The sequence below is a fragment of the Vulpes vulpes genome, chromosome 9 (assembly GCF_048418805.1).
Source record: "Vulpes vulpes isolate BD-2025 chromosome 9, VulVul3, whole genome shotgun sequence".
NCBI lineage: Eukaryota > Metazoa > Chordata > Mammalia > Carnivora > Canidae > Vulpes > Vulpes vulpes.
Genome location: NC_132788.1, coordinates 9,496,509 through 9,518,272, shown reverse-complemented (window position 1 = coordinate 9,518,272; position 21,764 = coordinate 9,496,509). Strand labels below are relative to the sequence as shown.

The 21,764-nt window shown below is 42.2% G+C and overlaps 2 protein-coding genes across 51 annotated transcripts in view; one reads left to right on the top strand and one right to left on the bottom strand.

Annotated features, from left to right (window-relative positions):
* TRIP12 (thyroid hormone receptor interactor 12) overlaps window positions 1-8,139 on the bottom strand; it is a 145,442-nt gene extending 137,303 nt beyond the window's left edge. For 17 of the 50 annotated variants that reach the window (XM_072719269.1, XM_072719274.1, XM_072719278.1 and 14 more), the window contains exon 1: window positions 7,132-7,266. The gene's annotated coding sequence lies outside the window, so the exon portion shown is untranslated. Of the gene's footprint in view, window positions 1-7,131; window positions 7,280-7,442; window positions 7,613-7,772 lie in introns of those variants that run through there. The other 33 variants (XM_072719263.1, XM_072719268.1, XM_072719273.1 and 30 more) reach the window with 10 other exon arrangements.
* Window positions 8,140-8,202: 63 nt separating this feature from the next.
* FBXO36 (F-box protein 36) overlaps window positions 8,203-21,764 on the top strand; it is a 100,129-nt gene continuing 86,567 nt past the window's right edge. The window contains exon 1 of the mRNA XM_072719317.1: window positions 8,203-8,514. Coding sequence (XP_072575418.1) covers window positions 8,419-8,514 — 96 coding nt within the window. The 5' untranslated portion in view covers window positions 8,203-8,418. The remainder of the gene's footprint in view (window positions 8,515-21,764) is intronic.

Below are 21,764 nucleotides of genomic sequence, written 5' to 3'. Positions count from 1 at the left end.
GCCACCACCTATTCAAGGATCAACAATAAATTCAACATGCCAATTTGTTAAATCCAATTTCTCAGTTTCTCCCATTTAAGAATTGTCTCAGCCCGATTTCCTATTTCATAAATGTGCACCCTCTACTCCAAAGGGCCATTTATCTGACTAGTAGACCCTCACCTCAATTACATCTTTTTAAGCTCCCCATTCTTCTCTACCCACCCAAACAATCGAGGCCAGTTCAAGTCCCTGGTCTCTCCAGGAAGCCTTCTTCAACCTTGTCAAGTTCAACCTAGGACTGAATCTGGGAACCCACTGTGTAAAACTCAATTTTTTAAGGACAATATGCACAATGGTAAATATTGTGTTTTACTGTCATAGTTTGAACTCATCTACAATAAAGTACTACATCTCTGCAACATAAGAGATCTCATTGTATAAATCTATTTCTCCTCAGCATTTTTCAAGAGGCCATGGAACCAGGAATGCACATGCATTAGCTGCTGAGGAAATAGTTCCACAACTATTTCAACTTCCAACAATTTATTCAGCAAAGCCAGATTTCATACCCTAATTCATCGGTTTCTTAACTTAGATCTTTGTATCAGGTTTTCTAAATGTAGAAAACCTGCATTTAGGATATCTACAGGACACTTGTCTATACTAAACGCTATACTATATATAGTTACCAAGGAAGTTCGACATGGTAAATGATTTTCAACTAAATGAAAGCACAGATCTCAGGACAAGACTCTTCTGTATTCCTCCCAGCAGAGACCTGGCATGCAGTAAGCACTAGATAAATATGTATTGATAAATACGTTTTTACCTGCTAGTAAACATAACTCCGAAATGCTAAGCCTAAGGTAACAAAGTTAGTGAAATAGTCTACTGTCTTAACAATCCCTTAAATGCAAATCTTCATGAACCTAATTCGGAAAAATTTATATTTGAGCATCCTACACTCAGCTACCAAACCCTGAGAAACGAAAAGCAAGCTGACAGAAACTATGGCAAATGTGCTGTTATTTCACAATATAGTTCCTCAATGTGTCACCAAAACAAACCCTATCGATGCCACGTACAATGCAGGTCAGGAGCTTTGTGCCAGTCACTGTGGCGATGGAAGAATGAGAACTTTATTGCAAGAAGCCAAAGATCTAGTTAAGAAGAAGTAAGGGACTAATTATATAAGGCAGATGGTGAAAGCAGTTAACTCAAACTAATAAACTGTTATGGAAGGGAGAAGTAAAGAGTGAAACAGAAGGTACTGGAAGAAGTGAAATGTGTGTATGTAGCTACAAGAGACAGAAGAGGAGGGAAGGGTGTTGATCCAGGTAGGCTAAACAATCAAAGTCGAGGCAAGAACGCTCAAGTTCCTAGAGTGTGTTCAAAGAGGAACAAGCAGTTCAATCTGACTACATGCAGCCAAGGGTGCAAAAACAGACACAATTACAAAATACTAGAGCCACAGCAGAAGTTACAGCATGTTCATATATTTACTACTTACAAAGCAGCTACAAGCACTGGGTTTGCAGGGAGATTAAGAAAAGGGGGCGGGGCAGGAGAGGCCCTCCATATGATCACCATGAACCTACTCTCTAAGGACACAAAGCAGCTTAAATTACAACTCAACAGTGAATTTCAGAAGGGCTATCTGTAAAAACTCATTTTAGGTTTCCAGGGCATCACATACGTTTACCAGTATGAGGACTTCAGACTTGAATTAATTTGACCTTAAGAAGATATAGCACAAGGTACATCTATTTATTCAGAATGTTGCCCATGCGTGGAATGAGTAGTTTTGAAGTCAGTGTAGAACTCACTGGTTATGACAGCCAGCAAGTTGATTAAAATACACATTGAAATGTTCTAACTTCAAGACTTGAAAACTTGCTGATAGACACGTCAGCTTATAAATAACCTTCAAGATCCACATATGGGCAATAACATACTTAGAGAAATAGATCCTTTTTAAAAAAGAAACAAAAATGATGTATAAAACCCAATCTCATACTTAAATACACGCATTGTATCACAATATATTTTAAAGCCTTAGTGTAGAATTTAAATGATCAACTACTACGTGTAAATAAGGGATGATTTAACAATATGAAATGGCTTGTCATTTTTTTAATACATGACTTAAAGTAACTTGTAGTCTCTAAAACATATATCCAACAGATTAAAAAGAAACTCCCAAAATCTTTTTTAGCATCAACTATGATTCAAAATGTTTGTCAAAGCAAGACATAAGGGGATCCCTGGGTGGCTCAGTAGTTTAGCGCTGCCTTCAGCACAGGGCGTGATCCTGGAGTCCTGGGATCGAGTCCTACGTCGGGCTCCCTGCATGGAGTCGGCTTCTCCCTCTGCCTGTGTCTCTGCCCCTCTGTGTGTGTGTGTGTCTCTCATGAATAAATAAATAAAATCTTAAAAAAAAAAAAAAGACATTAAACCATTACAAAGTATGGTCACTTACAGCAGTTATTTTATTCTTACAAAACTGTTTCCTTCAGTAAGCATCCAAAGATTCCTTTACATAGGCCAGACACTGTGCTAGAGGAATAAAAAAAAAAGGGGGGGGGAGACTGACTTCAAGGAATTCATAATAGACTAATAAACACTATCACAGCCCCAAAGACATTCATGTTTACATATATAACAGGAGTATGTTCTAGGTAGAAGGGGGTTAACAAATGAGGCAATAGTCAATGCTGCAATGAATCAGTGAGGAAGGGCCCTGTGTTCCCATCTAGCTTTGTAGACTACTCTCCCAAATAAAGTATCTAGCATACAAATGACAATTAAATCTAGGTTAGGTGGCAATAACCACCCTTCAGATTAGGCACTTGAAACTCATAAAGGTTAAACTTATTCACCCAAAGTCACAAAGACAGAAGAAAAGGCAGTCAAGACCGCAACCCAAGTCTTCTACCTTTAAATCAGACGTTCACTTGAGCAATGAACACTGTTCTATAATCAAAGGACAGAGTGGCAAGCAGTTTTTCACTCTAGACCACTAAAATGACTTTTAAAAAATCAAACAGACTATTACCAACAGCTCTGCACCCTCAAGACAAAACAGATAGGTCTGAATAATGGAAAAGTTCCTTCTTCTGGTCAAGCCAGTTGAATGAAACTGTAAGAATCCTAACCCAACTCTAAAAAACCTCAGAGAAGAACTGTGAAGCTGACATCATCTCTGCCTAGGAAACAACTTCTTTTGCCCATAACCTAAAATCACTAAGTTAGGTATCAGATTTAAAGAACTGCATTGTTAAAAATCCTGTACACTGGCCAAATTAAATTTTACTTAAAAAAAAAAAAAAAAAAAAAGAAAGAAACTGCTTCAGCATCACTATACTTACCTATTTACTATAAATAACAGTGAGCACCCACTGTGTGTCACAGTAACCTAGCAGACCAGGTAGCGATTATACAACTGCTAGGTTTAAGCCTTCAAGAAATCTGTATCACAGCTGTTTGAACTATACAGAAGCACTAAAAGAAAACACATAAATGTGGCAGCCCGGGTGGCTCAGCGGTTTAGAGCTTCCAGGGCCTGATCCTGGAGACCTGGGATGGAGTTCCACTATCGATGGGACTGCTTCTCCCTCTGCCTGTGTCTGTGCTTCTCTCTGTCTCTCATGAATAAAATCTTTAAAATACACACACACACACACACACACACACACACAATGTAAATCTAACATTACATGTTAAGAACTACCAGCACCAGAATTATATAACAATCTACAGATACATTTATCATGTAATATCCATCAAATTCTTTCTTACTATTATACCCCTTCCAGGCACTCGATGGCACAGTAATCAGGAAGACATGAAGAGGCTGTGATCACAAAACCAAATAGCATCCTGAAGAATCTGTTGAGGCTAAGAAACTTTCCAAGCAGGAAGACTGGTTGCTCAGTCAGCAGGACTAGGCTAACATTACTGGTTTGGAGTGGGAAGGAAAATGGGCATTATTTTCAATCAGGCATATGAGTGCACCTTCATGCAAAACACAGTGATACAAGATAATCCTTGACTTCAGGAAGCCTATAATCCAGTTGGGGAAACAAAAGCAACACATGTCAACAAATTTAGCACTGTAATCCCAAAATGGAGCTTATTTAGATAACCAAGAAATAAAAAGGAAATATTATGAAGTATAAGTTTTTAAGGAAGTGATACGAAGGGGTGGGTTGAACTGAACCTGAAATGGTTTAAATAAAAGAAAAGTGCATGTCAGGCTGGCAGTAGCAAGAACTTGTGTGAAGAGGAAAAGCAACAAACAGGCTGCCTTTTCAACTTGAGTCCATCAAATTACTTCAGCAAATGGAAAAATAAAGGGGCACCTGGTGTCATATTTGCTCAGAACGATCCTCACCCACCCACTTAAAAGAACTAAAAAAAATTTTTTTTTAAATCTCCTTAATCCTGTAAAGAAAACAGATCAATTTTGGCAGTATTTTCCCTTAACTGTAGTCTCTGACATTAGAAAGTCAGTATCAAAACAGCCACAGACCAGAACAGGTATATGTTATTAATTAAAAAATGTAAAGAAATTTCTCTAAACATGACTTACAAATTTATTCAGTGGAAGGTATGGTGAATAAGTTACCTACCATGTTGATGCAAAAGAAAAAAAAATTACAGAAATTGGGCTCAAGTTCCATTACCAGTTTAGTAGCAGCTTCGAAATATAAATTGCTGTAACTTGACATCTGCAACCTACCTTACATCAAGGTCCCGCCCCCCCCCCCCCCCCAGGCCACCACTGGTTGAGAAGCTCTATTTGCAAAATTTTAATAACCGCAAAATAGCTAATATAATTTTCTAAAACTAATGCTATTACACTTATTAAGCAGTTTGTTGTTTTTCATGGCCATTATATCCACTGGGTCTCAAAACCACCCAGTGAGGAAAAACAGTGATTACCCATTCCCATTTTACAGATAAAATTACTGGAGACCAGATGTGCTAAACTGAATAGCTCAAGGTCACACAGCTACTAACTGGCAGTGTGTGAATTCCCAAGCCATTGTCTGTCTCTTGCTGGGATGATGTGCTTAAAATAGGATCATAAAATCTTATCTAGATAACATAAATCCAGTAATCTTAAAAGTTAGAAAAGCAAATATTACTTCAAATTTACTTTGCTAGGTAAAAACACTGATTTTACACTGGCTTAGCAACCCCTTCATTTTTTAAGTAATTAGTTTCGCAGCTTCTGGAACTCTTAACTGCCAAAGTATTCCAAAACTTTCAGAAAGTAAATGAAAAACTAAAACAAAAAGCCTGTTCACTGGCACAAACTAAACAGTAACCGTCAGCTCAGCAGACTTACAAAATCACTCAAACTCCTTAAAAACTGGGAATTGAATAGGAACAATGATAAATGTTAAGTATATTCTACGTCAATTACATGGCAATTCTTAAATCCTTACGGATATTGGCACATTCCTAGAAAGGCAGATGTGGACAAAGCCCACAAACTGCATGTTAATAATGCCCTCTTCGGCGTAAAATAAATGAAATAAAAACTCCCCAAGCAATCACATAAAGATGTTAAAAAAAAAAAAAAAAAAAACACTAATTCAATCTTTCTGGGCCTGAACAGGGAAGCAGCAGGGTCGTTTCAAAAGAAATTCTATTTACTGCAAAATTTACCTTCAGTACTGATCTCTTTGCATAATGTAAATATGAAGATGGACCTCAATAAACCCATCTGCAACTGATGGTCTCCAAACCCCTGATAATGCCCTTTCATTCCTCAATCTGAACTGCCCCCCACTCCCCCCACCCCGAGTAACCGCGACACACACACACACACACACACACACACACACAGGCCTCCTATATAGGCCTCCTGCCTTTTTCCCCCAACAACCGGGACCTTTGTTCCGAGCGTCGGTTGTTTTTTTTTTTTTTTTTTTTTTTTGCCCCAACTCAATAGCTCTTTCAACTTTCTACCCCTATTATTTTTGTTTTGTGTTGTGTTGTGTTGTGTTGAAGGAGGAGAATCCTCAAGCCTCAACTTTCTGGGCTCGTTAAAAAAAAAAAAAAAAAAAACCGAAATGCCAAGAGCATATCCACAGAGAGAGAGAGACTGGAGAGAGGAAGGAATCAAGTTGAACACAGCACTCCAGGGCCTACAGAACGGAGGGAAGCCCGGGGATCGGGTGATTCCGCAGCCCGGGCGAGATCCGAGGACGGCGGGCCCCGAGCGCGGCGACGCCCACCCGGGACGCACCCCCCGCCCCAGGGCGCCGGCCCCCGCGCCCCGCGCCCGCTGACACGGTCCCTCCTTCAATGAACTCACGAGGCAATTAAAACTGCCCCCCCCACACACACACACACCCGCCAGGCACGATGCTGAAAACCGAAGCCTCATCAAAAACCCACCAACCTGTCTTAAGGGCTCAGCGGCAGCCCCTTCCGCGCTCTCCCGACCCCACCAGGGGAGCCAATTCCCGGCCGCGCGTCCCGCCCCCCCCCCCCCCAACACCGGCACTTCAACTAGGCGACTTCCTCCAGATTTGCACGGGGCTCGTTTTAGGTGTGTGTGTTGTTCTTTTTTTTTTTTTTTTTTTTTTGAATCTTTATTAATCTCTCCCCCTGTAGGAATGGAAATCAAGAAGCGCCACGAAGGGCAGGATTGGGGAATTTCCCGACCTTCGTTATCTGGACTCCCCTCCAACTTGCTTCTGAACTAGAAAACCCACTCTCGGGGGGGGGGGGGGGATGGAGGGGGGGATGGAGGGGAGGGGAGGGGGGGCCGGAGGGACAAACGGTATAATGGGTTTTATGTAATCCACATATAAATAAATTAATCGCCTGACTCGCTCTGAACGCGGAGACGACTGGAGTGACAATCGGGGGGGGGGGGCGCCTCCCTCGCGGGGCCCGGACCCCGCACCCCGCACCCCCCGACTTCCCCGCTCGTCTGCGGGGCGGCACGCGCTGCGCTTCTCCGCCAAGTTTCTCGGCCTCTTGGCCAGACCCTCCCGCTCGCCCGCCCCTCCGTCACCCCCGCTCCGCCTCAACTTCCCACGGCTCTACCCACCCGGCCGGCGCCGACCCCGTCTCCGGCCTCGCCCGCCCCCCCCCACGCCCCCCCGGCCCCGGCAGGAAACCCCTTACTGCGGTCTAAAGTCACTCCGGCCTCTCCCTCCTCTGACCCTCGCTTCCCACAACTGTTGTCACTCGAGCTGCTCCCTAGTTTCCATTTCCGGGCCGTCCGTCGTCCCCCCGCCCCCCGGGCCCCGGAGCCTCCCCTCTCCCGGCTTCCGGGCCCCCCATCCCATTTCCGGGGAACCCTTGCCGTCCTCACACCCCCCACCTGCACTTCCGGCCCCCCACTTTCTCGCTTCCTAGACGCCCTCCGAGCCCCAAAGCCCACTTCCGGCCCCCCGCCGGCCCCCACCGGGCTCCCCAACACCCGCACGCCTTACCCCGGTTCCGCGAAGGGCCCTCCTCATCGCGGGGGGCCGGAGGGGGGAACCCAGAGAAGCCCCCCCCCCTTGCGCCCGCCCGGCCCCAGCCTCCCGCGAGCGCCTCGCCCGTCAACCCCCGGCCCGGTCCTTCCGCGGCCCCGCCGCCGCCGCCGCCGCCGCCGGGAGCAGGCCGAGCCGGGGCCGAATCGCCGCGATGACACAACCGGGCTTCCTGGGACTTTCTCTTCCAGCTCCTCCCCACCCCCCCTCCGCTGCCCCCTCCCAACCCCTCGGCACAACCCCCTCCCCCAAGCCGGGCCCGGCCGCTCGGAACTGCGCCCCAATTACCTAGTTGGGCCCCAAAGTCTCCGGTCCGGACTCGGTGGCGCGGCAGCAACTTCCACTCGCTCCCCCCACCCCCCCCCGGCGGCGGCGGCGGCGGCGGCGGCTCCTCGGGTCCCTTCAATTATCAGCTGAGCCGCAGCACCGCGGCCGGCGTGCGCCTCCGCCCGCGCCGCCTCCCTCCCCGCCCGTTCCAACACCCTCCGGGAACTACTTTGCCCGCCGGCTCGGGCTGCCGGGCTCGTCCGCGGGAAAGGCCCCGCTGCCTACTCGCGGCCCATCACATCGCCCCTCCCTCCCCCACCGCCCGGAGCGACTCTCCCAGCGGCCCGAGATCTCCTCCCGATCCCTTCGAGGGACCAGGAAGGGGAATGTGGGGCCGTGCTTGGTATCCCTCCGCCGGGGTCACCCCCTCCCCTCCATGGTAGCAGGAACTAATTCCCTTTCGGGTCACCGGGGACCTGAGGCTTGAAATTTCACAGACGAGAGTTCCCTGGGACTCTCGGAGGTCGGGGCGATCACCCCAAGTCAAACCGCCCCCCCTCCGCTAGCTCAAAAGCGGGGTTCGATTTAAACTAGGGCTCTGGCCCCATGACCCCAGCGAAGCCCCGCCCCTTCCTGGTTGTCTTAGCGACGCCGGTGGCGTCCCAAGATGGCGTCGTGGCTGCCGGAGACGCTGTTCGAAATTGTAGGACAAGGCCCAGCGCCGAGCAAAGACTATTACCAGTTACTGGTCACCCGGTCCCAGGCAAGTGCGAGGCGCGGTTTAACCCTGTCTAAGTCCCCGCCGCCCCGGCCGAGCGCGGGCCGCGGGCCGCGCTAGGCCGAGAGCGACGGTGGCCCGCCGGAAGCGTGCGGTCCCAGCCCGGAGCCCGGAGCGCGGAGGCCGGAGCGCGGAGATTTCCCCCGTCACCTCGGCCTCGTCGGCCGGCTCCTCGGGGGCCCGCGTGTCTGTTGGCAGCCCCGGCCCGGCGCGTCCCCGGCGAGCTCCCTCTGCCTGCCCACGTCGCCGCCCGCTCCCTCCCTGCCACCCGGGGCTCCTACCCGCAGAGTTCCCTCCGCGCGAAGAGGAAAAGCAGGCGTCCCCGGCTTGCGTGCAGCCTCACCTCCGCGTGGGAAGGAGAGAAAGAAAGACTCAGCCAAGTGTCCCGAGGAGGAGCCGGCAGGGGAGGGGAGAGAGAGAGGGACGATCTCTTTTCCAGGGTAGGAGTTAACCGTGGGGGGAGGGAGGGGGGGGGATGATTTTTTTTTTTTTTTTTTTTTTTTTTTAAATCTCGTGGTCTTCGCCGGGACCGCGACCACATCCCAGCTTCCTTACTGCTAGCAGGAAAGGGTGGTGGAGAGCTTCCCGCTTACCTTTTGGGAGCCCCTTCTATCCCATTGAAAGTGCGCGGGGGGTGGTACCCAAGTGTTTCAGCTGCTCTGCGCGTCGGCCCCACCCATAATGACATCTGCTCCACAACAATAAGCCCGGGGATTAGGTTATCGCCCGAGTAAAGTAACCATCAGCCTATTTTTATGACAACTTGAGCTATTTAAGGTGGGCTTTTTTTTTGTGGGGGGGGGGGGGTGGTGGGAGGGTGGATGATTTATTGTGCTCATGGACCTGATGGAGCTGGACCGGGCCTCCCCCTCCGAGCACGTTTTTCTGATTCCTGGCGGAGCTCAAGCCTGTCACTGAGATGAAAGCACCTTGTACTTTAAACAGACGGCATTTCTATAAAAATGAGATGGAGAACTTTGCCTACGTTTGTTTTGGTGTAGATACCGAATATTGCATCCGTCTTCCCGTGATGAGCCCTTAAGTAGGCAAAGAATGCTTTTTTTTGTTTTTTTGGGTTTTTTTGTGGGGTTTTTTTTGCCTTTTTGGCTTCAGAAGCACCTTTTAAAAACAATTTATGTTTTATTCTTTACACTTGAGATCTATGAATATTGCAAATATGACGATGAGAGCGTGATAATGTGTCAAACATTTCAATATTATCTAATATTATTTGAATACTTAAATATTTAAATGGACATTTTTTTGGTGGGAGAAGGGGGCTTTACATATTTAACTGGAATTCCTTAAACGCTGAAATTCATTTTTTGTACGTTTTTAGGACCATTTTCCCATTCGTCTTAAAAGATATATGACCCTAACAGTTTTTTCACTTGCTAATATTAATGATTGAAAGCAATAACATCTTAGCATATTCCTACTTCTTTTTCTATTTTCATCTACCTCACCTAAGCTAAAACGTTTTAATGTTTACAGGGTTGTTTTTTCTTTTTTTCCCATAATTTGCCTTTTGAAAAATTTTTTGAAGGTTTCTTTTTCTTGAGGGTCTGGTATTACACAAGTGTACTATCATGTCATAAGCCTCAACAAATGAATACCTGTTTACCTTTTTATTTTAGTAAATTAACCATAAGAGTGCCCCTGGCATTGGTTTTCCCCAAGAATGCTTCTGTTGTTGATGTTGTTCAGACTTTGCTCTGTAGTCTAACTTGGGCACACGCCTTCTCCTAACTACTGTGTTTTATGAAATCTCCCCTCCCCCGTCCAAATATTCTTAATGGTCTTTCTTTCTTTCTTTCTTTCTTTCTTTCTTTCTTTCTTTCTTTCTTTATTTCATCAAAAACTGCCTTTCATTTCATTTCAGGCCCTATTCTTCATGTCAATTGCTTCTATATAAAATCCTTTTCAAGCTGATTCATTTTCTTTTTTAGGCAGGCAGTATATATCCACTACAGTTCTACCAGTGAGAGTTCAAATCTGATTAATTCACTCTCTTTTTAAAGTAAAATTTGTTGTAAAAAATAGTAAGCCAAAAAAACAGTCTCTTCAGTCAACCGTCTTGAGAATATGCTATTTTCTGACCACAAGATAATTTTTCTAAGGCTCGGCACAGGAAACCAAACATCCACTAAGAGGTGGTCTGACATAAATAAGTACTAAAGGACTAGAATTAAAATATGTCTTATAAGATGGACTTTTTCTGGAGTGACTTTCTAAAATTTTTCCTCTCTTTTTTTCCTTTATTTCCAAAAATGTTGTATATTATTCAAAATGTGCCCCAGATTTAGATGGATCTTTCCCTCTGGTTCTCTTTTTTATTCTTTTTCACTGCTTTTATTTTTATTGGCTTTAAATTCGTATAACTGCACATTTGAGATGGATTTCAAGGCAGATATCGCTCTCATTAGGGTCATACTACTATTGGTATAGTCCAGAATATAAAAGTTGTACATAAACATTTTTTTTGCCTTTTTGCTTATACAGTAACATTAACCACATATTTTTTATGCACATTATAGAGGCATTCCCAGTTAACAACTCAATGCCATGATTTTTTGTTTTTTCCCAAGAAAGGAACTTAGAGAATAAAGTTTGCAATCAATATAGTTTCTCAAATTTGGTCTCTATAATGATCTGAAGGCTTAGAAAAATCAATGCCCTGCTTTCTAAATCAAAGATTTAATTTACCCAATTATTTTCACTCTAGTTTTAGTAGTATATACGTTTTCTTATACTGAATTCTAATTCTTTGAAAACTACTAGATTCATAGTAAGTTAGAGCTGGAAAGAACCTTGAATATTATTTAGGCAACGAATAGGCCGCACTTTGCTTCTAAGAAAATCTTAAATTGTGTCACTGAACGAAGATTCTTTCCTTAATTTAATCAGCAAGTTGGCATTTACCGTGGAGATGCAAAACATAAGATTTCTGCCTTCAAAGAAATATGTATTAAGCACCTTTTATGTGCCAGGTACTGTTCTGGATGCTAGGGAAACATCAGTGAACCAAACAAAATCCTTCCTCTTGTAGAGCATATAGTCTAAGTGAGAGAATGTAGTCAGTGATTTGATTTATATAAACACTGAAATGGCTTTTTAAGAACAAAGGAGGTTTATCGCCAAGTTAATGAATAGCGCAGATGCTTTAAAATCTGAGTCTAGAGGAAGCAAAAAATCACTTCAGGAGGCTGGAGAGGGTACTATCATCAGTCTTTTACTCTTGAAATTCTATCTGCATTCTCTTGAAGTGGAAGTATTGCTTAAGATGGTCACCACTGGTGACTCAGGTTCAATGTGACAAATACTGGAAAACTGCTTGGAACAGTAACTATATGCTAAGTAGATGAGAATTGGCAGCTAATGGCCTCTCACACCTGTGTTAGGCGGTGATCCCCAAGAGCACCAACATGTGACAGTCACTCCAGTGAATGAAAGGAAGAAGGAACTGAGTAATAGATTACCTTAATTTACCTATCTTGCTTAAACCTACTAAAAACTCCAAAAAGATACCTAGAGCTAATGTCATCTGGAAAAAAAAAAAAAAAAAAGCCAAAAGCTCACTCCCCAAACATAACAAATATTATTGACATGCTTTCAGGTTGTAGTGCTGACAGAAAACACGTGAGGTGGCGTGCCAGCCGGTGGCAGGAAACTGTTCTCTCCCTGAATATTTCTGAAAAAGGAATTAAAACTAGACTTGGTGGCTGATGTTTAGACTTTGCAACAAAGAATTGTGCCAGTACCAAACTGCGCAGCAGTTTTAAAGACTTAAGATTCAAATACAGCCTAATAAAAATGTTAATAATGCACCTTTTGACTGCAAACCCCTTTCTAGGACTTAACATGCAAAAATGCTTTCACCTGTGTACTAGGCTATGCAAGCAAGGAATTCACCAGAGTGAAATAATTGTAAAAACCGCTTTTCCATTAGTGGAAATTTGGTTAAACTGTGAATCACTCATACCATAGAATACTATACAACCTTTAAAAAAAAAAAAGAAAAGAAAAGAAAGAAACGTGATGGGGGGCACCTGGGTGGCTCAGTCAGTTAAGCAACTGCCTTTGGCTTAGGTCATGATCCCAATGTCCTTTGGGCTTCCTGCTCAGTGGAGAGTCGGCTGCTCGCTCTCCCTCACCCCTCCCTCCTCCCCTCCCCACCCTGCTTATGTTCTCTCACAGGTGTACACTATCTCAAATAAAATTCTAAAAAAAATTTTTTTAATAAAAACAATATGATGGATCTCTTTAGTAGATCAAATCTTTTTGTTTTTTTTAAGATTTTATTTATTCATGAGAGAGAGAGAGACACAGGCAGAGGGAGAAGCAGGCTCCATGCAGGGAGCCCGACATGGGACTTGATCCCAGGACCCCAGGATCACACCCTGGGCCAAAGGCATCACTAAACCGCTGAGCCACCCGGGCTGCCCTAGTAGACCAAATCTTAAGCAAGAAAAGTAAGTTACTGGGTTAAACATACCATGATCCTATTTGAAAAAAACACCACCACAATTGTTTTATTTTGTTTAGATAAATGTTAATGAAGTTTAAATAAATGTCAGAGGAAACAGCTGAAGCACTTCACTCTGAGGGGTGGAATTATGGATTGGTTTCACTTTCTGCATTACATATTTTTTAAAGATCTGAGTTTTTCTATAATGAGCATTTATTTTTATAATCAGAGAAAAGTAATAAAAATTGAAAATGTAAATGCATAGCGCTTACTCTGGGAAGTTGTCCTGCTCTGTGCTTCACCTTCCACCTTTTGTGCCAGTACCACCTTTGAGCCACATTAAATGGTGGGCAACATTAATAACTGTGTCACCAAATTTTTTTTAAGATTTTATTTATTTATTAATGAGAGACACACATGCACAGAGACAGAGGGAGAAGCAGGCTCCATGCAGGGAGCCCGATGTGGGATTCGATCCCAGGTTGACAAGACCACACCCCGGGCTGAAGGCGACACTAAACTGCTGAGCCACCGGGGCTGCCCCACCAAATTCTACTGATTGGGAGAGGGTGTAGTTCTAATTCAACAAATTCAGAAGGGGTGCAAATGGGTTAATGGTTACTTAGGAAATTTTAATGTCTAGAAACTCCTGATCTTTACGATTTTTTTTTTTTTTTTTTTGCTTTTTAGTTTTTTAATGTGGGTAATAATTTTGCAAAACTAAAGGATTGTCTTTCTTGGGGTGAGATAACTAAGGAGCTTTTAAAGAACAGAACTTCTCAACAAGACATCAGGTTGCACATTTTGGAAGTAGGAGGGAGTGCAGTCAACTTAATATCCTGATGGTAATTTCCCGGTGGACCCAGGAACCCCTAAACCATGCTCTACTCTAGCCCCACTCCCCACATGAGGTCCCCAAGAGCCACATACATAGAGAAGATAAAGCAGAGGAGAGTGAAGTGTACATTCCCTTTTTGCTTCTGGTTACTCTTTCCTTGTCTCTAAGGGAACATCTCCCACTGAGGGACTGAATGTTTCCACAGACGTCAAGCTATTCCACGCATTCTGCCCAGCGGCCACCAGCCACAGCCAAGAGGTTTCTCCACAGAAGTGCTGCTCCTTTTAAAGTCCAAACAGCCCGGGTGGTTCAGTGGTTTAGCGCCACCTTCGGCCCAGGCCATGATCCTGGAGACCCAGGATCAAGTCCCACATCGGGCTCCCTACATGGGGCCTGCTTCTCCCTCTGCCTGTGTCTCTGCCTCTCCCTCTGTCTCTCATGAATAAATAAATAAAATCTTAAAAATAAAAATAAAGTCCAAACTTCAGTGGAATGCTTACATTCACTTATTTTCCTCTTCCCTGTTATTTTACGACGTAGCCTCCTCTTTGGGGGCTGGCTCTTTGTCTGCCAAAGTCCCTCAGTTTTCCCTCTGCTGTTGAATATATAGGCTCTTCCCTTCTTCACTCTGTCTTGGCCTCTCAGCCCAGCCTTGTTCAAAGCCGTGTCAGGAGTGTGTTGGTTTCCCCTTTGGCTCTTCCTGACAGCTGCACCTGCAGCGAACACCTGGCCCTGCCCTACGGGTTCTGTGAGGTGTTCATAACCACTGCATTATCTGTCTATTCCTCAGATGTGACACACTTCGGAAAAATGATTCCCAACCTCTGGCCCTCCAGGATGTACCCAATTCGAGCTGTGAAATTGCTGTTGATCAGAAATGTAAATTCCTTTTAATTTATCAAAGTGGCATATGGCACTTTTTGGGAGAGTGGATAAAATAATACAAATAAAGGATTAAATTCTTAAAAATTACAATATTCAGTGCTTTACCATATTATAACCAAGTAGTCAAGTGGCTCCTGAACCCTCATTTCAAAATTACATGGCAGCCTGACAGAGCTCCAGTATCCTCTTTTCTCAGGTAAATTGTTCATTGAGCACGTATGAGCACCTACTCAATCTGGGCAGTTAATTTGGTCTCACCCAACATTGACACATATTTGTCTCCTAATTATATGGGGCAGTAGAGCACTTAATTGGGAGTCACTGAGTCATGGATTCTTTTATTCCTTCTACTAGTCTGCAAGCTCTTGACCTGGGGCAAGGCACTTAATTTGTCTGGGCCCCAGTTGTCTCCTCAACATCATAAGGTTACCAGTCCCAAGAGATCACGAAGGCTTATTCCCTTTCTTAAATTCTATTTTGCATGACAGTAGTGTTTCACCCTGGTAAAAGTACTAGATTTTTCTTTTTTTTTTAAGAAAGACGTGCATTGAAGATTCTATATTAGTAGCTGTGTGGCCTGTATAAGTCTTTACCTGCCTGATGTTCCATTTCTTCATCTATAAAATGAACAATTCAACTCTTGGCTATTACACGGATATGGTAAGAACCAGATACACTTTAAAAGCACTCCAGGCCAGTGTTTCTCAAAGAGAGCTTATATGATCAAATAAGATTGAAGAATCCTGGGCTAAACACAATTTATTTGCTTCTCTTCTCTGGAATTTGTCAGAGCCTTTAAAATCCTGCTATTCACTATGAATCTCCAAGAGGAGACTGTACCATGGGGCACTTTTTCTATAGGCTTCTGACTATGGAAGCCTTTTTTCTCTGAGCATCTCAGGAGCTGAGGTTCGGGGGAATGCTAATGGGAAAATACCCAGTAGTATGCCTGGAACACAGCAGCAAATAGTGAAGAAATGTTTATTGTATTGTCCTCTTCCAGTGCCAAATCAACCAAATTTCACCTTTTCCATGAAAATAATTAAATCTTTTAACTTATCTGCTATTTTATTTTTTGTTTTTTCATTTCACGTAATTAAATACCCATTGGTGTTTTAATTGGGATTGCAATGAATATATACTTCCAGTTGTGGTGAATTGATATCTTTACAATATCAAGTTTCCAATCCACAAATATATCTTTGTTTTTAGGTTTTTTTTTTTAGGTATTCCTTAATTTTGGCCAATGATTCCATATAGTATAGAAATCTAACATATATTTTGTTCAATTTCTAGGTGTTTGACTATTTTATTTTAAATTATATTTCTTCTTAAAATTATGTTTTCCATTTGTAGCTACGAATATAAGCAATTGATTTTTGATTCTAGTAAATCCTTTTCTGTGATAATCTTACAAAGTCACTTACTAATTGTAATAATCCTTCTTTTTTTTTTTTTTAGGTTTTCTAACATATTCATGTCTTCTGTGAATAGTGACATTTTTTCCATGCTAATCCTTGTATCTTATTTGTCCTTGCCTTATGACATTCCACTAAAATGCTGTAGAGAGATGATTTCACCAAGCATTCTTGTCTTGTTCTTAGCAGGGAAGGCTTTCAGTACTTTGCCATAGAGTATGATGTGTGCTATAGGTTTTTTCAAATCAGGTTTAAGATATTTCCTTTTAGGGCAGCCCAAGTGGCTCAGCAGTTTAGGGATGCCTTCAGCCCAGGGCCTGATCCAGGAAACCTGAGATCGAGTCCCACATCAGGCTCCCTGCATGGAGTCTGCTTCTCCCTCTGCCTGTGTTTCTGCCTCTCTCTCTCTCTCTCTCTCTCTGTCTCTCGTGAGTAAATAAATAAAATCTTAAAAAAATAAAAAATTAAAATAAAATAAAATAATAAAAAATTAAAAAATATATTTCCTTTTATTTCAAGTTTGCTGAAAGTTTCTATTCTGAACGGATAATGAATTTTATTTTTTAAAAAATAAAAGTCTTTTAGATATATACTAAAATTCAAGGTTGCTGTTTTTCTCTAAATTATTATTGAGGTTATTATAAACTGAGTGCTTCCTGCCTCCAGGACCACCATACCCGGCATTCCTTAAAGAACACCCATCATTTTCTCATGCTGTCCTATGTATTTGACCTCAATCACATGGGTCAGACTGCCACATCCAAATTCTCCCCTCCTTTGAGTCTCATCAAAAATGCCCACTTAGGGGTACCTAGATGGCTAAGTCAGTTAAGTGTCTGATTCTTGATTTCCCGTTCCAGTTATGATCTCAAGGTTGTGAGATCAATCCCCACATTGAGCTCTGTCTTGAGCATGAGCCTGCTTAAGATTTTCTTTCTCCTTTACCCTCTGCCTCTCCTTCCCCAATCTCTCTAATTAAAAAAAAATAGAAAATAGGGCAGCCCCAGTGGCTCAGCGGTTTAGCGCCGCCTGCAGCCGGAGTGTGATCCTGGAGACCTGGGATCGAGTCCCACATCGGCCTTCCTTTGCGGAGCCTGCTTCTCCCTCTGCCTGTGTCTCTGCCTCTCTCTTCGCTCTCTCTGAATGAATAAATAAATAAATCTTAAAAAAAAAAATAACCTCTCTTTTAAAAATAAAAATTAAAAAAATAGAAAATAAAATGCCCATTTAATATTTGAAATCAGTAGGTAAATAAAGAACCATTGAATAATTATTGTAGCAACTAGCTATCAAAATAGCCACAAAACAGAAAAAATTAAATCCCTATGTCGGGTGCCTGCATGGCTCAGTGGTTGAGCATCTGCCTTCCGCTCAGGTTGTGATCCTAGGGGTCCTAGGATTGAGTCTCGTATCAAGCTCCCTGCAGGGAGCCTGCTTCTCCCTCTGCCTGTGTCTCTGCCTCTCTCTGTGTGTCTCTCATGAATAAATAAATAAAATATTTTAAAATATGTATTTTATATAGATTGAAGAAGTAAACGTTTTACAAACATACACTAGTATCTTAAGAAAATAAAGTATCATAAAAAAAATAAAGGAGACTATTATTTGAGTCCAGAAGCCATAAAGAAAAAAGAATGGCAGATCAAGTACATTTAATTTTTTTAATATTTTATGTATTTATTCATGATAGAGAGAGAGGGGCAGAGACACAGGCAGAGGGAGAAGCAGGCTCCATGCTGAGAGCCGGACGTGGGACTCAACCCCGGGACTCCAGGATCACGCCCTGGGCCAAAGGCAGGCGCTAAACCACTGAGCCACCCAGGGATCCCCTCAAATACATTTAAAATAAAGTTTTGGGGATGCCTGGGTGGCTTGGCCAATTAAGCGTCTGCCTTAAGTTCAGGTCATGATCCCGGGGTCCTGGGATCAAGCCCCACTTGGACTCCCTGCTCAGTGGGAAGCCTGTTTCTCTCTCTCTCTCTCAGCTAAATACATAAATAAAATATCTTTAAAAATAAGGTTGGGATGCCTGCTTTCAGCTCAGGTTGTGATCCCGGGATCCGGGATGGAGTCCCACATCGGGCTCCTTGTGAGGAGCCTGCCCCTCCCTCTGCCTATGTCTCTTCCTCTCTCTCTCTCTGTCTCTCATGAATAAATAAATAATAAATAATTTAAAAATAATAATAATAACATAAAATAAAGTTTTTAGGTGCCTGGCTGGTTAATTGGTAGAGCATGTGACTCTTGATCTTGGGGTTGTAATTTTGAGCCTCGTGTTGGGTGTAGAGATTACTTGAACCTAAAATCTTTTTTTAAAAAAATCAATAAAAAGTAAAGTTTTATGAATGATACTTAAAAATAATAAATTGGGAGAAAATGTTGGCTACATATTTTGCAGGCAAGGGGTTAATATATTCAGTATCCAAAGATCATTAATTATACAAATTTGACAAAATTCAACTTTCATTTATGATAAAAACTTTCAGCAAAGCAATATAGAGGAAACATACCTCAATATAATAAAGGCCGTATACTGTTTGACAAGCGCACAGCTAACATCATACTGAAAGTTTTTCTTCTAAAATCACGAACACGACAAGGATGCCCACTCACTACTTTTATTCAACATAGTATTAGAAATCCTAGCCAGAGCAATTAGGTAAGAAAAGGAAATTAAAAGTATCTAAATTGTAAAGGAATAAGTGACATTATCATTATTTGCAGATAACATAGAAAACTCTAAAGATTCCATCAGAAAACAGACTAGTGAACAAATTCAGGAAAGCTGCAAGATACAAAATCAGTACACATAAACCTGTTGTATTTCTGTACACTAATAACTATCAGAAAAAGAAATTAAGAAAATCCCATTTATAATTACATCCGAAAGAATTAAAATACTTAGAAATAGGGGCATCTGGTTGGCTCAGTTAGTTAAGCATCTGCCTTTAGCTCAAGTCATGATCTCAGAGTTCTGCAATCAAGCCCTGAGTTGAGCTTCCTGCTCAGTGGTGAATCTGCTTCTCCTTCTGTGATCTCTCTCACTTTTGCTCTCCCTCAAATAAATAAATACCTAGAAATAAATTTAACCAAGGAGGTAAAAACCTGAACATTGAGAAGCATAAGACATTAGTGAAAGAAATTGAAGAATACACAAGTTAATGGAAAGATATTCCATATTCATGGATTGGAAAAGTTAATATATTTAAAATGTACATATTACTCAAAGCAATCTTCAGATTCAGTGCAATCCCTAAAATTCCAATGGCATTTTTCACAGAACTAGAACAGTTCTAAAATTTGTATGGATCCATTTTAAAAGACCCTGAATAGCCAAAGCAATCTTGAGAAAGAAGAACAAAGCTGGAAATGTCACACTCCCTGATTTCAAACTGCATTACAAAGCTATAGTAATTAAAACAGTATGTTATGGGGCACCTGGGTGGCTCAGTGGTTGAGCCTTTGGCTCAGTTTGTGATCCCCAGGTCTTGGGATCAAGTCCCATATCAGGCTCCCTACATTCTCCCTCTGGCTATATGTCTACTCTCTGTGTCTCTCATGCATAAATGAATAAAAATCTTTAAAAAAGAACAAACAGTATGATATTGGCACAAAAATATACATACAGATCCATAGAACAGAATAGAGAGCCCAAAAATAAACCCATGCATGTATGGTCAGTTACCTCAATAAATGATGTTAGCAAAATTGGACAGTCACATGCAAAAGAATGAAAATAGACCACTATCTTATACATACATACACTCAAAATGCACTAAAAACTTGAATGTCCAAGACCTGAAACCTGGAAGAAAATAGTAAAATGTAAACAAGTGGGACTGCATCAAACTTTAAAGCTTCAATGAAACAAAGGAAGCCATCAACAGAACAAAAGGGAAATGTACTGAATGGGAACAGACATTTGTAAATTGTATATCTACTAAGGGACTAATATCCAAAATATATGAAGAACTCACAATAGCAAAAAACAAAAATCCAGTTTCTAAATGGTCAGAAGATATGGAATAGGCATTTTTCCAAGGAAGACATAGGGATGGCCAACAGGTACACAGAAGAATGCTCTACATTTAATCATCAGGGAAGGGCAGCCCAGGTGCCTCAGCGGTTTAGTGCCGCCTTCAGCCCAGAGTGTGATCCTGGAGACCTGGGAGCGAGTCCCACATCCGGCTCCCTGCATGGAGCCTGCTTCTCCCTCTGCCTGTGTCTCTGCCTCTCTCTCTCTCTCTCTGTCTCATGAATAAATAAATAAAATCTTTAAAAAATAATAATCATCATCAGAGAAATACAAATCAAAACAACCACGAAATATCACCTCTTACCTGTCTGCATGGCAAGTATCAAAAAGACAGTGTTGGTGAGGATGTGGAGAAAAGGAAACCCTAGAGTGCTGTTGGTGGGAAAACAGTATGGAGATTTTTCAAAAAATTAAAAATAGAATTACCATATGATCCAGAAATTTGACTTCTGGGTATTTATCCAAGGAAAACAAAAACAGTAATTCAAAGAGATACATGCACCCTCGTGTTCATTGCAGCATTATTTATTATAGCCAGATATGGAAACAACTTAGTATCCACCAATGGATTAATGGACAAAGCTGTTGTAGTGTACACATACACACACACATCCCAGAATATTATTCAGCCATAAAAAATGAAATCTTGCCATTTGCAATAACATAGATGGACCCAGAAGGTATTATGCTAAATGAAATAAGGTAGACAAATACCATATGATCTCTTATATGTGAAATTTAATATATACATTTATATAACACACACATATATATACCAAGCTGATAGATATAGAGAACAGGGGCAACTGGGTGGCTCAGTTGGTTAAGTATCTACCTTGACCTCAGCTCATGATCCTGGGATCAAGTCCCACATCAGGCTCCTTGCTGAGCAGAGAGCCAGCTTCTCACTCTCCCTCTGCCACTCCCCCTGCTTATGCGGTCTCTCCCTATCAAATAAATAAATAAAATCTTTAAAAAAAACACACACACAACAATATAGAGAACGATTTGTGATTGCCTGCAGCAGGGTTGGGGGTTGGGAGAAATGGGTGATTTTTCTTTTTAGTTTAAATAAATTGGATTATTTTTATTTTTATTTTTAGATTTTTATTTATTTGAGAGCCAAAGGCAGATGCTTAACCAACTGAACCACCCAGGTGCCCTAAACTAAATTTTTAAAGGAGTAAATAACTATGCTGGTGTTCTAACATCTACATAATATTTAGAATTTCTAAATGGTTTATATAGGGATTTGAAGAGATTGGTTGACAGTCTTCACTTTCAAAAATCTTCACTGTGGGGTTAAGGTACGATTTAGCATTGAAATAGACTTCCTGAGTCATTCAGTAAAAGATCAGTTTGGTTTGTTTGTTTAACTAAAAGTCTCAATGAACAATTATTATCCTAAGAACCATCTTAAGGGATCCCTGGGTGGCTCAGCGGTTTGGCGCCTGCCTTCAGCCCAGGGCGTGATCCTGGAGACCCTGGATCAAGTCCCACTTCGGGCTTCCAGCGTATGGAGCCTGCTTCTCCCTCTGCCTGTGTCTCTGCCTCTCTCTCTCTCTCTGTGTGTCTCTCATGAATAAATAA